This window comes from Papio anubis, chromosome 16 (assembly GCF_008728515.1).
Source record: "Papio anubis isolate 15944 chromosome 16, Panubis1.0, whole genome shotgun sequence".
In the NCBI taxonomy this organism is placed as follows: Eukaryota; Metazoa; Chordata; class Mammalia; order Primates; family Cercopithecidae; genus Papio; species Papio anubis.
In genome coordinates this window covers 90,718,091-90,734,650 of record NC_044991.1, presented here as the reverse complement: position 1 = coordinate 90,734,650, position 16,560 = coordinate 90,718,091, and the positions used below count along the sequence as shown (strand labels likewise).

General features: G+C 49.8%; 1 protein-coding gene across 1 annotated transcript in view; it reads left to right on the top strand.

Moving 5' to 3' along the window:
* MYT1 (myelin transcription factor 1) overlaps positions 1–3,843 on the top strand; it is a 115,226-nt gene extending 111,383 nt beyond the window's left edge. Inside the window, exons 22-23 of the mRNA XM_003904455.5 lie at positions 1,338–1,481; positions 1,905–3,843. Coding sequence (XP_003904504.2) covers positions 1,338–1,481; positions 1,905–2,045 — 285 coding nt within the window. The 3' untranslated portion in view covers positions 2,046–3,843. The remainder of the gene's footprint in view (positions 1–1,337; positions 1,482–1,904) is intronic.
* The last annotated feature ends 12,717 nt before the right edge of the window (positions 3,844–16,560 follow it).

Below are 16,560 nucleotides of genomic sequence, written 5' to 3'. Positions count from 1 at the left end.
ACCAAGGCGGCAGAAAATGAGTGACATACTCCAGCCCCATGTGTCTCGTTACTCTGCTCTTGTCTCTACTGGCAAACAGGCTCACGTTGACCGCTTGTTACTCAAGAGCCTGTATAAAAATAGCATCACCCCACAGGGATCAGGAAGGATTTTCGTTGTCATGCACATGTCAATGCTGCGTGCCCCCAGGTTCATAGGCAGTGACAACAGAGAAGGGGTGACGGCCCTCCTGGCAGAGCCATCCCCATCCCCTCCTGGTGTCTCCGAGTGTGGAGATGCACTGTTGTATGGGTGTCCACTTTGTGCTCCCTGCTCCTCCCCTTCTCAAAGTCCTCAGAGCCTTCATCAGTGTCAGTGTCCTTGGGGTAGCACCTCTGATTTCTCTTTATTTGCCAAAACCAATCTTTTTAAAGACAAATTATTACCTTTTACTGGCATCCCTTTGGAAGGACTCAGAAGCCCCTGTCCCTTTGAGGGAGTTTGGTGAGTGGTGTCCTCTGCAGAAGGGCAAAGGCAAAGGGAAGGCAGGTCCCTGTCTCCCATGCAACCCTTTCAGAGCCACATGCTTGTCGCCAGGCGGCAGAAGAAGCATGCTTGACCCCATCCACAGCCTCCCAGGAAGGAGCTCACCACTCCTGCCTTGTGTGTCACCCACACTGTCTTTCTGTGAGTGTAGCCTCTGCCCCCACGGCTCCCTGCAGATGGCCGGCGGCTGTTCCTGGACACCAAAGGCCTCAGGGCCAACGCAGCCCTGGGCAGGTTCACCGCCATGGTGGGGAAGTGAGAAGACTTGCCTGTGGTTGGCCTGGGGAAGGCCCTGAGGAGGCTCTCTGTTGGTCTTTCTAGTGAGGGGAAGACCCAAAGGCCGTCCGACACCCCACAGGGTGGGTGCAGTGATTCCCGTCTTACAGATAGAAGCAGGAAGCATGGTGAAGCAAAGACCACGCAGGTGGAGTCTGAAGCTGAGACAGGGCGCTGTGAAATCTGTGGTCCCACCCCATCCCCTCAGGACAGAGGGGCTCAGAAAACCAGGAGGGGGACCTCTGCTGCACAGGGGTTTCGGTTCCATCTGGAAAGCATGGTACAGGGAGACGTGCCACACGAGCCCCTTCCTGGCTTCCCTGGAGTCAGGCCATGTCTCCAGAGGGCTCTTGCCTTTCTCTCCTCTGGCAGCCCCTCACCTGTGGCAGGACACTTACAGGAAGGCAGGGTCCCTGCCCCTTCCCCCACCCCAGGGTTCTGTATTCTCCCAGAGGGTTGTGAGGGGCAGCCCAGGAGGACTCCCAGGAGGATGGGGGCCAAGGGCAGGCAGCACTTCAGACCTCTCTCTGGCACAGATCTCCTCCATGGAGAAGAACCTGAAGAACATCGAGGAGGAGAACAAGCTCATTGAGGAGCAGAATGAAGCCCTGTTTCTGGAGCTGTCCGGCCTGAGCCAGGCCCTCATCCAAAGTCTCGCCAATATCCGCCTTCCACACATGGTAGGCAGCACGCGGACCTGCCGGCACCACAGCTGCCCCCCAGGGTCTCTCCGGAAAGCAGGAGGGCAGGGCATCTCCCACCCCCTCTGCCTCTGGGTCCTGCCCTAGGGGTCCTGTGCCCTGGTGGAGATTCTCTCTACCCCGAATGGCCTGGGCATTGGTTGGCTATGGTGGCTTTAGCCCTCCTGAGTAGCTAATGAATCCGAAGCAAAATGGTGATTCCATCAGCAGAGAGGCTACTGCTGGGATGGCTGCAGAGAGAAACACTCAAAGCAACCAGGGCAGGGCAGCCAGTGCTGCCCCGAGTTGGTATGGGCTTGTCTCGGGTCACACGGGGGCACAGGTTTGATGCTCCCACATCAGGTTCTTTGGTGTGGGGCCCACTGCATGGATAGGGCTTGCTAACCTGGTTCTGTTCTCTAGGAGCCAATATGCGAACAGAATTTCGATGCCTATGTGAGCACCCTCACCGACATGTACTCCAACCAGCAGTGCTACCAGAACCCGGAGAACAAGGACCTCCTGGAGAGCATCAAGCAGGCTGTGAGGGGCATCCAGGTCTAGGCCGTGTGGTACCCAGGAGTGTCCCAGCCCACCACACCGTTTACCTCCCCCGCCCTGCCCCACACCGTGGGGATGCCCAACTCACAGTGACTTCCCGTTCGCGGCCCGGTGTGGCCTCGGGTGGGTTTATCCAAAGGGATGGCTGGAAATCAGCCTCTCCCACGATGCTCCCTCCAGGCTTGGGGCCGTGGCGGCCCCATCTGTGCGCACAGGGGCACTGAAGAATTACAAAGTGATTTATTTTTGTTTTCTGAAAGAAATCTGAAGAGCAGCTCAAAGTCTCCAGTGGAAGCTCATGGACAAGGTTCTCAGGGAAGTTTTGGAGTTTGCAACCACAGTATTCCTTTGTCTGTCGAGGCTGGGAGGGTAGCCGTGAGCGTGGTGGGCGGGTGGTGTGAGTGGCATCTTGGCCTGGAGGACATGCCTGGGGCAGCGTGCCTGTGCTCAGTGAGGGCGGCTGAATCAAGTGCGTTTTCTGTTTTCGTTTAATTCAGTTTTGTGTTAAGGGTGGAACAAAGCTCTGTCCCAGAGGGAAAGTTAGGAATGTGCCTCCCAGAGGACACTCCGGACAGTTGACAAGCATCGCAGCCCCTGTCAGGTCAAGGAATTTTAACCTGGGAGACTCCTGAAAATCAGCCTAGTGTCTGGGGGCAGCTGGCGCGCTGAGGCTCTGGAGATGTGTGTGGCCCTGGGTCACAGCTCCCTGTTGGGGCTGCAGCCTTTAGACCCTGGGTCTGGGATCCACGTCCAGGGACCGCTCTGGCTTCTGTGCATCCACCCGGACCCCTGACCCATCACTGCCACATTATCCGGGTCGTGGCCGAGCTTGACCTCTGCATCCATGGCGACGGAGGTGGCAATGGCATCATCAAGGTCAGAGGGTAAATTCCTAACAGGAGACCACCAAGGTTTCGCTTCTTTTAGATCCATCCAGTATGTGAAAAAAGGGTACATTTTAATTTAATGTGTTAAAAACACAATGTTCCTACTGTGTAAATAGAATCCAAGTCAGTTGTGACTGCAATTCCAAGTTAGTATTTAAAAGTAGAGAAATTGCACTTCCTGGAAAAAATTAAAAAGTAGTTAGTTTAATTATTCTGTAAATTATTTAATTTTGTCAAGATGTATTTATATTCACAACCTCTTATGTTAACGTTTGCTATTTATTTAACATTTTTATTTATTAATTTTATACTATTTCAACTAGACCCCACACCAGGGCACCCTAAGAGGGGAAAAGTGAATTCAAAGCAAAAATAACTATTTGACTATAATGTAGGCCACAAAAAATCTTGATATAACTCCTAGTTATAATTTTGATGCAACCAAGTTATTTTTTATATATTTTGTTATTTATTCTTTTAATAGTGGAATTTTTTAAAAAAGTATTTTGTAACTGAGGAATTTTGATAATTTGGGGATTTTTTTCCCTTGGTCCAGTGGAGAGAAAGATGTTTTGGTTTTCTTTTTCCCTTTTGGGTTCCTTTTGTTTCAAGCACGGATCACAGCAAATGGAATTCTGTATTTATTATTATTTAAGTGTAGCGCAGATGTGTGTGCTTGGGCATGTTTCTCGTGTCGCGTTTGCGTGTCGGCCCTTGCGGTGGAGTCCTGTTGCTGTGAGGGGGTGCCGGCCGCAGGCAGCCTCGAGTCGCCGCTGGGCTCACAGGCTGTGCCGCCCATCCCTCCGACAGCTCCAATACTGTGACCCTCCTTCCTCAGGAAACGCGTTGAACCCACAGCACTCCATGGTGTGTTTGCAGGGTGATTTCCTAATAAAAGTCCACTCTGACTGTGAGTCGGTGCTGTGGTCTGTGGGGAGGACACTGTCTCCATTCCTGGTGGCTCTATCATGCACCCTCCTGGGAGCCATTCCTGGTGGCTCTATCGTGCACCCTCCTGGGAGCTTTTCCTGGTGAGCTCTATCATTTTATCCTGGGAGCTTTTCCTGGTAGCTCTATCATGCACCCTCCTGGGAGCTTTTCCTGGTGGCTCTATCATACACCCTCCTGGGAATCATTCCTGGTGGCTCTATCATGCACCCTCCTGGGAGTCATTCCTGGTGGCTCTATCATGCACCCTCCTGGGAGCTTTTCCTGGTGGCTCTATCATGCACCCTCCTGGGAGTCATTCCTGGTGGCTCTATCATGCACCCTCCTGGGAGCGTGTGGGCAGGAGGGGAGTCATCCATCTCTGGTCTCTCCTTGATACCACACGTGGGGCCCCCCTTGTGTCAGTTTAGCCAGTATCTCCTTTTGAAACTACCCTTGCTTACCGCCTCCATGTGTGTTTCTAGAAGGTCTAAGTCACTCTATCTTGCCCCTTCCCACATGACCAGTCATTTGCAAATTGAAGTTTTTCCCAGGAGTCTTTTCTTAGGGTCAGGGAGAAAAAGTTTTCCTGCTGAGGTCGTTAGGCTTGGGGGTGTGGAATTGGGGTTTGCCTGGGCTCTCTCTCCTGGCCACAGGAGGAAGCCATCAGTAATAGGAGAGAGTTCAGACATTCTGGAGGTGGGCAAAGCTGACAATGGAGGTAGATGTGGAGGAGAAGAGAGCTCTCTGATGATCTTTTTAGAGCTCATGGACCCAGCCATGTCTGAAGGCACTCCACCCTTGAACTGCCCAGTTATGTAAGGCAATGGATTTTTTTTTTTTTTTTTTTTCAAGCTGGCATACAAGGCCAAAAAGCCAATGCAAGCCAGCTTTAAAAAAAAAAGTGACTTCTCCCCTTTTTCATTTTTGTACTTTTGTGTCAGGTGGAGCTCTAGTGCTCCTAGAGTAAGACTTGGACTTGGGGCTTCTAGTCACATTCAGCCTAAACTGTCAACATGCTTTTGACCTCCCTGGAATCTGGCCCTGGTGGTAGTCCTGGAGCATTCATCTGATATGCAAACAAAGGATCCATCTTCACTGACAAATTCTTAGAAATTCTGGACTGAGTTTCCAACCTCTGTTGTAGTCAGACAGGGTCCGTAGCACCTGTGGAGGACATTTGATCTGCCTTCAGGGCTCCAACTGCTGGCTCTGGGGGCCCGAGCAGGTGCCAGTGCCTACTAGTGGGTTATGCAGAACCTGTTCAACTATGAGGAAGGGCTCCTGGGGGTCCCCTTTGGTGAGGCCCCATTTGTGACAGGGAGACCAGTGGCCTGGAGCTGTATCCCTTCACATCAGCACAGCAGATGCAGGGGTGGGTGTGAGCAAGATCAAGTCTGCAGCGTCCCCTCAGCAAGCTGAGGTAAAATCATTCTGGGGGACATGAGAGTTGGCTGGAGAGATGGGGACTATGATGTTCCTGCTAGGGGCCACAGGCTGTTACCATGATGTTAGAAAGCTGCACAATCCCACAGTTTGATAATGGCATGAGCTGGTCACCCCCAACAAGATTCTCTCACTTTTTGCTTTGAGGCACTGGCTGGGCCACCAGCCCACTGGGAGCTGGGAGAAAAAGTGTCTAGAGTCACAGGCATGTGCTCTCTTAGGATTTATTTTTGGTATGGGACCCCACAGCTAGGCCTTCTCTACCAGCCTGCAGACCCTCCTGTTTACCATATCCAGAGAATAAAGCTCAAGGTTTCATCCAGAGGGAGGGGAGTGTTTGCCTGGCTCTCAGAGTCAGGGTGGAGTTCTGGGGAAGGGGGCTACTGGCCCCCGAAACACTTTCTCCCAGTCGTCTTCTCCCATCTCCAGCAGAATTTGGTACCACCAGTTCTTGGGGGGTTCTGAGGTGTGGACAGTGTTGGTTCTGAACTTTCTACACTCTGGCCAGAATTCAGTGTTTTGGGTCTTCTAGCCCATTTATTTTGCATCTGTGAATTTTCTGGCTTCTAAATTGCTTTGTTGCAATTTCATCTGCTCACTCCTGCCGATTTATGCCTTAAAATCTGTCATTTTAGCCAGGTGTAAGAGACAACAAAGGTAAATACACATATACACCTGCTTTCCTTACCTGAATGGGTATGCTTCAAGCTGATGAGCACATGACTGTCTGTCTGAACAGACGGGAAGTCAGCTTAGTGCTGGGTCGACAACACCCCATGAGTAATTGAAGCCTCAAGTTCAGGCGAGATTTTCCTATTAACCACTCTGTCTCTCTGAAGCTGGTGGCCTCTCAGAGGCTGCTAAAGACATGGATGTGGAGGGTTTCCTAACCATCACCTGACTGTGAATCCTGCAACACAGGCCATCCATGCTCCCAGGGGTTATAGCCTCTGTGCCATTCCCTTTGCCATTCTTAAAATATGGAGGTGGAGTGTGGACTTCTCTAATAGTCTTAAGTCTTCACAAGGGCACCCTTATCCATGATCGTGGGTGGCCTGGGCTGATGCCAGGCAGCTGACCTTTGGCAGAGCTATGCTCTGAGCCACTCTGGCCCTCACTGCACCCCAAGCCCACCACCCCTCCTGGCTGCTCCCATTGTCTCTGCCTCTCTTCCTTTCCTCTCAGTGTCTTCAGCATGCAGGTCTCCGTGTGTGCTGACTTTTCTAAAGCCTGGCCTCTCCTCTTCCGGCACCTGCTATGGCTCCCTCCTCCTCTCCCTCTACTGTATCTTCCTCCCATCTGCTTATGTGCTCCTGGCCTCTCCTCCTTCCTGATTTCCACCCTACCCTGCAGCTGCATCGGGGCTGTCCCAGCCCCTTTCTCCTCATTCCCAAAGCTGATGTCTGCTGTGTGCAGAGAACTCCCATACTGTCCCCCAGTCCTTTCTTCCCTGGCTCTAGTACCTCCTGGGTATGCACTTGGATGCCCCAGGGGCATCAGGACACATGCCTGGGTGAACACAACCGCCTGCCCACTACTCCCACCTGGTCCTTTCTGGGCCCAGCAAGACACCAATCCCCATCAGCCCCTGGTCTTCACTCACGCAGCTGAAGGTCACATGGCCACATGAGAGCCCCTAAGCACAGCTGCCTGATGTGCCACGTGAATGTAAATGCCCTGGGGAGCACCCAGCTTCTGCTGTGCCACCGCATGAGGCCAACCATAGAGCAGCTCTGACAAGGGCAGGTGTATGATGTGGGGGAAGAAGGGATGGTTATTTTGGATCCTGGGGAAAGCCATGCAGGGATACATGTACAACAGCACAGTCTGTGCCCTGCCCACCATGTGGACACAGCGACTCCCCTGAGCTCCTAGAGAGCCCCTCCCAGTAGCTAGCGTCACAGTGTCGCTGAGCTGTCTACTTGGGCTGACTGTAGCTCCTGAGAGCTGGCCACACCCCTGGCAGCCTCGTGAGCCAGTGTAGGTCTTGAGGGGTTCACTGGGAGCACCATGAAGTTGAAGGATGTGGCACAGTCTCAGCCCTGCAGAACCATCCCTGAGCACCCACCACCCCCAGGATGAGAAACCTTGCTGGAGGGGAAGGGGTGCCTGTGAAGCCTTGCCACCCCCCCCACAGGAGCCCAGGAGCAGGAGGTTGAGCAGCAAACCGCAGCCACCACTCCAGCACCCAGCGAACCCTCTTCATAGGGCACATTCATCTCTGCTCATGGGGCACCTTTTGCCAAATTAGACACACCTTTGCCTGTTGATTTCACTCACTGTCAAAAGTGTTTTCCTTGTGTTTAATCCTGTCACCGCTCTCTCTGTAGAAGTTATCAAAATAGCAGAAGTCAGACCTGGTAACGTTTATGGCTAAAGATGGTGAGGAGCCATGTGAGAACCAGCCCTGCTGCCTAGGAAAGACCAACCGGAAGTGCTGCAGGTTCCACCCCGTATCCCCCTGGGCCACTGCTTGGGACCCCTGGGGGGTGGATAATCTCAGAACCCATCAGGCACCAAATCTAGAAGGGCTCCATGATGACTGCCCTAACTCCCACCCCATGTAGAAGGCCTACTTGGCTCAGCTCTGAGCAGATAAGGAGAAAAAAGACTGACCATTGTTGAATCTTTTTTTTTTTTTTTCTTTTCGAGACGGAGTCTCGCTCTGTCGCCCAGGCTGGAGTGCAGTGGCCGGATCTCGGCTCACTGCAAACTCCGCCTCCCGGGTTTACGCCATTCTCCTGCCTCAGCCTCCCGAGTAGCTGGGACTACAGGCGCCGCCACGGCGCCTGGCTAGTTTTTTTGTATTTTTTTTTTAGTAGAGATGGGGTTTCACCGTGTTAGCCAGGATGGTCTCGATCTCCTGACCTCGTGATCCACCTGTCTCGGCCTCCCAAAGTGCTGGGATTACAGGCTTGAGCCACCGCGCCCGGCCCCATTGTTGAATCTTATCCCTTTCTACACATATGGGCTCCTTCCACCTCTCAGCCACCTGTGATACAGGCAATAGGACTGTCCCCATCATTGCAGGTGAAGGAACCAAGGCCCAGGGAGGCCCAGAAGGCTGCTCAGAGCCACACAGGTTTGCCTGCAGGCCCCTGACTCCAGAGCTGGTGCCTTGGGAACCACATGATGGTGTCTGTAGCATATCCAGGAGGAGAAGAGCAGATCCTCGCAGAACAGTAGGATCCAGTGGGTATCCAAGGGGCCAAGGGAGAAGGGGCTGCTATGGTCCCTAGTCCAGTGGGAAGGGCAGGAGGCGCCTGGAAGAATCTGCCTGGGCAGGGAAAGATGGGCGCTCACTGCTGGGTTGCTCCAGCCTCAGGAGAGTTGGGAACCATCTGGGTCCCCAGTCAGGATGCCTGAAGAGGAGGCCAGGGGAGGCCAGGTAGATGTCATTGCCTCCGGGGACAATCTGATCATTCCCCAGGGCAGGTAGGACTGGCTGGAGACCACTAAGGCTCCTCGAAATGGAGTCAGATTCTCCAGCCTCATCTGCCTCCATATTTGGTGAAGAGAGCTACAGAGAAATCATGGAGAAAAAATGGGGCACAATGTGGTCAGGGATGCCCCTCCTGAGGGGATTTGCACTTGAGCTGAGGGAGGCGTAGGCCAGCCCTAGGGGTGTCTGGGACAGGGGCAGGGACCCTGGTGGGAGGGAGGAAGGGTGCCAGCCAGTGGGGCTGGCCAAGGGGCGGGGCAGCGGGAGGCATGAGGGATGAGGGAGTTCAGCCATGGCCAGACTTTGACGCTGTGTGAGATGCAAACACTGGGGCTTTGGGGCAGTGGAGTGACCTTGCGGATGTGTTTTCTGGTTTATTTGACTCTACAAGATCCCCGAGATGAGGGTCTTGTCATACTAACCCTGGATGCCCAGGGTCAAGAGAGCAATCTGCCCTTGCAGGCAAACAGTGCTGAGTGGAGGGAGGGAGGGGGAGTCTAGGGCTGGCCTCAAGTCACTGGGGACATCTGGATGAGTGCTGAGACAGGGCAGGGGGCTCCACATGGCATATCCTCACCCAGATCTCAGGACTGGGCTGCCCGGGAGAAGCTGACTTGGAGCTCACTCTCCAGACAGCTGGCAACTGGGGACCTCTCCCTGTGCCTGGCACCCCTGCCTGCCACATAAAGCCATCCTGCAAAGGTGCACTGGGTCCCAGATCACCCACCTATGACACTTCAGGGACATCTCTGCATCTCCCATCTATACCAGCCACCCCTCTTGGCTTCGAGGTCTGACCCTGGTGGGTTGCTGGCTACCAGATGTCTGACAACAGCCCAGCCTGGTTCGGGAGTGCTACCCAAGGCCCTCCTGTCTGCACCTCCAGGTCCAGCTGCCACCCACATGGTGCCCAGGGAGTGAAAACATCCTCTGCTACCACCTCATCCTCATGACTAGTCTGTTCCACCACCTGTTGCAGTAAGACGTTTCTGGGGCAGCCCCTTCTTCTTCAAGGCCAATACCCACTCGCACGTTCCCCTCCAGGTTTTCCTTTCACAATTCACAAGAGGCAGTGAGGAGTGGGGAGTGGAGGAAGAGCTGGCACAGGGGAGTTCCTGTTACGACAGCAATGTCACCAAGAACCCTGGGTCCCACATCCTAAGAAGTGTGGGTGTCAGCTCAAGGCACTCCCACCTCAGGTTTCCTGTGGACAGGGCTCTGGGCCCTGGGTCTGACCCCACTTGTCTGTGAGGACCCTGTGTTAGCCAGGGTCCCCAGAGAAACAGAACCAATAGGGGATACATATGTACCTCTTACATAGGCCCAGCAAAGTTGATATAAAATTGGCCATCGCAGACCTCTTCCCTATGCCCACAAAAAGTGGTCATTTTAAGATGAGAAATAATTTTTGAGAATCATTCCCAACCATTTTATGTATGTGAATACACTTGAGTTTACCGGTATTTTCAGATCAGCATCAAACTGCTGTCACTTGTGTGGCATGAATCGCAGCAAAGCCTTGACAGATGTCGGAAAACAGACTGGCTCATTCCATTCTCTGGCTACGGGGCTTAAAATGAGAAGAACGACTTCCCCTTCCAGATGACCCAGTTTGTCTCCTCCCAAGAGAGCAGCTGTGCAGCGATGACACCTTGCAGTAAATTCCTCATATGAGCGCCCCCCCGGCTCCCTATCCCCGACCAGAGGCAAGAGAGACCAGGCGTAAGGCCATTCCCTAGGAGTTCTGGCCCCTGCCCCTGTGGCCCTGACAAAGCCAACCTGTGTTTGATGAGACTGTGGGTAAGTATCTCAGAGGCCCAGGATACCTACAGTGGGTGTGAGACCTGCCCCTTCACTGGACTGCAAAAAGCACCCAGGAGACGTTGGAAGAGTGGCAGGGAAGGGGCTGAGGATGTAGGGCGGCTGCTGCAGGGGCCTCTCCACACATTTACCCACTTCCCTTGTGAACTGCTTTCTGCTCGCATGGCGGGGAGAACCGCTGACACATCATCTATCAGAGTGTCTTATTCTGACTCCCCTTCATCTAGCCAGTCCTGACTCAGCCACCCCTGAACAACACCAAGTACCGAGCAGGGAAATGGCAAGGCAGCCACTGTCTGGTACTTAGGAGTGGAGCTCCTCCTCAAGAACAGGGTGCTGTCCGGGCGCAGTGGCTCACGCCTGTAATCCCAGCACTTTGGGAGGCCAAGGCGGGTGGATCACTGAGGTCAGGAGTTTGAGACCAGCCTGGCCAACATGGTGAAACCCTGTCTCTTCTGAAAATACAAAAAAAATTAGCCAGGCATGGTGGCGGGCACCTGTAATCCCAGCTGCTTGGGAGGCTGGGGCAGGAGCATCGCTTGAACTCGAGAGGCAGAGGTTGCAGAGATCGTACTACTGCACTCCAGCCTGGGTCACAGAATGAGACTTCATTAAAAAAAAAAAAAAGAGAGAGAGAAAGAATAGGGCACTTGTAAAACCCTTAGAGGATTAAAAAAAAAAAAATTAAATTGTCATTGCAAAAGCAACATTGTACATCATACAAACAAACATCACGGAGGTAAATTAAATGAGAAGTTGCCTCCTTAGCCAGAGCTGAGACATGCTAAGAAATTAACCTTACAGGCCGGGCACGGTGGCTCAAGCCTGTAATCCCAGCACTTTGGGAGGCCGAGACGGGCGGATCACGAGGTCGGAAGATCGAGACCACCCTGGCTAACACAGTGAAACCCCATCTCTACTAAAAAATACAAAAAACTAGCCGGGCGAGGTAGCGGGCGCCTGTAGTCCCAGCTACTCGGGAGGCTGAGGCAGGAGAATGGCGTAAACCCAGGAGGCGGAGCTTGCAGTGAGCTGAGATCCGGCCACTGCACTCCAGCCTGGGCAACAGAGCAAGACTCTGTCTCTAAAAAACAAAACACAAGCCAGGTGCAGTGGCTCAAGCCTGTAATCCCAGCACTTTGGGAGGCCAAGACGGGCGGATCACGAGGTCAGGAGATCGAGACCATCCTGGCTAACACGGTGAAACCCCGTCTCTACTAAAAAAATACAAAAAAATAGCCCGGCGAGGTAGCGGGCGCCTGTAGTCCCAGCTACTCGGGAGGCTGAGGCAGGAGAATGGCGTAAACCCAGGAGGCGGAGCTTGCAGTGAGCTGAGATCCGGCCACTGCACTCCAGCCTGGGCGGCAGAGCGAGACTCCGCCTCAAAAAAAAAAAAAAAAAAAAAGAAATTAACCTTACGTATTTACCCATGGAGTTCTCATTTCCAGTGTCCTTTTTCAAATGTAGATCTACTCTTCTATCTGCTTCATTTGCTATCTGCCTGAAAAATTCCCTTTAACGTTTCACATTGTGTGGGTCTGCTAATGAATTCTTTTAGCTTTGCATGTCTGAGAAAAATCTTTCATTGTTTAAAATAAATGACAAACTTTATTTTTGAGAGCAGTTGGGGTTTACAGGAAATTTGAGCAGATAGTACAAAGAGTTCCCATAAACCCCTCTCCCGTACCCAGTTTTCCTTATTATTAACATCTTGAATCACTATGGTACATTGTAACAACTAATACACCAATATTGATGCATTACTATTAACTATAGTTATTAGTTAATAGTTATTTATTCTATTTAACTATTAGTTAATAGTTAATTAGTCTATAGTTCACATTAGGGTTCACTCTTTGTGTTGCAGTTACATGTTTTGTTGTTGTTGTTTTGTGGGGTTTTTTTTTTTTTTTTTTGAGACAGGCTCAGGCTCTGTTGCAGTGCAGTGGCACAATCACTGCTCACTGAAGCTTCCACCTCCCAGCCTCAAGCGATCCTTCCTACCTCAGCCTCCTGAGTAGCTGGGATTACAGGCCTGTGCCACCATGCCCGGCTAATTTTTTTTTTCTTTTTCTCTTTTTTTTTTGTAGTGACGAGGTCTCGCTGTGTTGCCAAGGCTGGTCTTGAAATACTCCTGCCTCAGCCTCCCAAAGTGCTAGGATTACAGGCGTGAGCCACCGCACCTGGATAGTTATATGGGTTTTGACAAAAGCATAATAACATGTATCCACCGTTACAGCATCATGCAGAATAGTTTCAGTGCCCTAAAAATCCTCTGTGCTCTGCCTGTTCATCTCTCCCTCTCCTCAACCCCAATCCCTGGCAACCATTGATCTGTTCACAGTTTCTACAGTTTTCACTGTTCCTGAATGTCTTATCATTGGAATCATATAGTGTTAATACGTAGCCTTTGTATCCTGGTTTCTTTCATTTCGCAATAAGCATTCAAGGTTCCTCCTTGTCTTTTTGTGGCTCAGAGCTCATTCTTTTTATCACCGATTCATACTCTATTGTTTAGCATGTATGAGTTTGTTTATTTATTTACCTATTGAAGGACATCTTGGTTGTTTCCAATTTTTGGAAACTGTGAATGCAGCTGTTATAAAAATCTAAGTGCACCTTTTTGTATGGACATAGTGGTTGAGTAAGCACCTAGGAGTGCAAATGCTAAGCCATAAGGTAAGACTTGTGTCTTTCACAGAGCAGACATTTTAATTTTAACAAGATCCACCTTGCCAAATTTTACTTTCATGGATTGTATGTTTGACTTGTCAAAAAAGTCATCACTAAACCCAGGACCACCAGGATTTTCTCCTATATTATCTTGTAGAACTTTTATATAAAAAGTTTGAGATCTATGTCTAGTTTTTTTGTTTTTTGTTTGCATGTGGATGCTCAGTTGTCCCAGAATCATTTGTTGAAAAGTCTATTCTTTATCCATTTAATTGCTTTTGCTCCTTTGTCAAAGAACAGTTGAATGTATTTGTGTGGGTCTGTTTCTGGGCTTACTATTTTATTCTATTGATCTATTTGTCTCTTCTTTTGCCAACCCCACACTGTCATGATTACTGTAACTTTACAGGTCTTGAAATCTGGTTGTGTCAGTCCTCCTACTTTGTTCTTCTTTAGTATTATGTTGGCTATTCTGGGCATTTTGCCTTTCCATACACACTTTAGAATCAGTTTGTTGATATCCATGAAATAACTTGCTAAGATTTTGATTGGTGTTGCATTGAATCTACAGATTAAGTTGGAAAGAACTGATAGCACTGCTGAGTTTTCCTCTCCATAAATATGGAATATCTGCCTATGTAAATATTTGATTTCTTTTATGAGAGTTTGGCAGTTTTCCACATATAGACCTTGTACTTATTTTGTTAGGCTTACGCCTAAGCATCCCATTTTTTGGTGCTATTGTAAACAGTATTGTATTTTTAATTTCAAATTCCAATCGTTCATTGCTGGTCTATAGGAAAGCAATTGGCTTTTGTTTATTAACCTTACATAGTAGTCCCCCATCTGTGGTTTTGCTTTCCATGGTTTCAGTTACCTGCAGTCAACCACAATTCAAAAATATTAATTGGAAAATTACAGAAATAATTAATAAATTTTAAACTGTGTGCTATTCTGAGTAGTGTGATGAAATCTCGTGCCGTCCTGCTCTATGCTACCCAGTATATGTGCCACCTTTCTGTTCAGCATATCCGTGCCATATACACTACTTGCCCATTAATCTCTCTGTGGTGACAGAGAGACCACATTCATGTAACTTTTATTACAGTATATTGTTATAATTGTTCAACTGTATTATTAGTTACTGTTGTTAATCTCTTGCTATGCCTAATTTATAAATTAAACTTTATCATAGATGATCCAGGAAAAAACATAATATATATAGGGTTTGATTCCATCCCTGGTTTCAAGCATTCATATATGTACTATAGGGTTTGGTACATATCCCCGACAGTGTCTTAGAATGTATCCCCTAAGGATAAGGGGGGACTGCTGTATCCAGCTAAAAAACTAACTAAAACTCCTTAGTTTTAGGAGTTTTACTGGAGATTCTTCAGAGTATAATACACAGTTAATCTTATCACCTGTGCATAAAGACAGTTTCATTTCTTCTTTCCAAATTTTGTAACCCTTGTTTTCACGCTTATTGCATCAGCTAGGACTTCTATATGATGTTGAACAGAAGTAGTGAGAGGGGACATTCTTGCCTTGTTCCTGAACTTAAGGAGAAAGGGTCCACTTTCTCACCATTAGGTATGATATTAGCTGTTGGTTTTCTGTAGATGTTCTTTATCAAGTTGAGGAAATGCCCCTCTATTACTAGCTGGGTGAGAATTTTTTATTTTTATTTTTTGAGACAGGGTCTCGCTCTGTGGCCCAGGCAGGAGTGCAGTGGTGTGATCTCGGCTCACTGCAACCGCCAACTCCCTGGTTCAAGCTATTCTCCTGCCTCACCCTCCCGAGTAGCTGGGATTACAGGTACACATCACCATGCCCGGCTAATTTTTGTATTTTTAGTAGAGACAGGGTTTCACCATGTTGGCCAGGATGGTCTCAATCTCCTGACCTTGTGATCTGCCCACCTCGGCCTCCCATAGTGCTGGGATTATAGGCATGAGCCACCCTGCTTGGCCAGCTGGGTGAGAATTTTTAACATGAACGGGTATGGAGTTCCATGTGGGCATGATGAAAAAAATGTGGAGCTGGATAGTAGTGAGGTTGCACAAGAATGTCAGTGTATTTCATGTACACTTAAAAATGGTTAAAATGATAAATATTTTGTATATTTTACCATAATAAGAATAGTGTATTTTGAAGACAACAACACAACCTCCCACATGTGGCTCTAGCCACTTGCACTCCAGATACCCGGCCGCACCCGTCTCAGGCCCTTGCACGACCTTCCCTCTGTCCCGAGGCTCCTCTGCAGATACGACAAAGATGAGTGGACAGATGCAAGGGGATAGGCAAGGTGACACTGAAGACATACTCAGAAGGCGCCCTGTGGCTGGGTGTGGGAGAAGCCTGGAGGGGGCTGAGAGTAGCAGTTGGATTCCTGTCCACCTTCCTGTGCTTACTACTAGCTGGTAAGTACAGGAAGCCAGCTAACCTCTTGTAGTTTCAGTTCCCTCATCTGTAAAATGGAGGTATCAGTGCCGTCAAGCCAAAGGCCACCAGGAACCTGCCTGTAATTGAATGAGTTGGGGATTATCTCTCATTGCTGCGAGAAGGATGCAGATCATGGAGAACTGCAAGGCATCTCAGTAAGAGGTGTCGGGAAAACTTACTAAAGGTTATGGGCTTAAGTTGGGTGATTTTTTTCATGGATCAGATGCTGTCAGGAATTGGGGGAGTGGATGGGGGGAAAGGGCGGTTCTCTGGGCACCTCAGTAGATGTTATCTGTGAGGCAGCCAGGGCAGAGGGAGGCTCAGCTGTAGCTGGTAGAGGAGCAGGGGTCATTGCTACTAACTTGGGGAGGATATGTCTTAGATTTTGTGGGTGACACAGTGACCCTATTTTTGTTTGTGCTTAGACAAAATTATGATGTGGCCTTGGATCATGATGGTGCTTCTCTACAAAAGTATTTATGTCCAATAGGAGACCCCATGGCCTCCATCCGAGCGCCAGGCCAGTTCCTGATGTCATGGTCCACTTTTCTTCTTGGAGGTCATACTAGTACCTATTTCTTGGAAATAACCTATGTAGAGTGCTTAGCATGTACCCTGTGAAGGGTTATGAATGCTGATGGTAGTGGGAGCTGATATGGAGGGGAATGCAGGAGACACCTTGGAAAACCAAGCAAGAGTCTGAAGTTGTGGCAGGCCAGGTTTCACTAACACAGGCGTCCATTACAACTGTCCCAGCACGGACTGAGTAGCCAGGTTAAACATTAAAAGCTGATTGAGCCAATGCCCTTATACAAAGGTTGGAATGTAACAAAGAGCCCACCAAGATTTTTGCCTAGGCTTTTCCTGGGCCTTG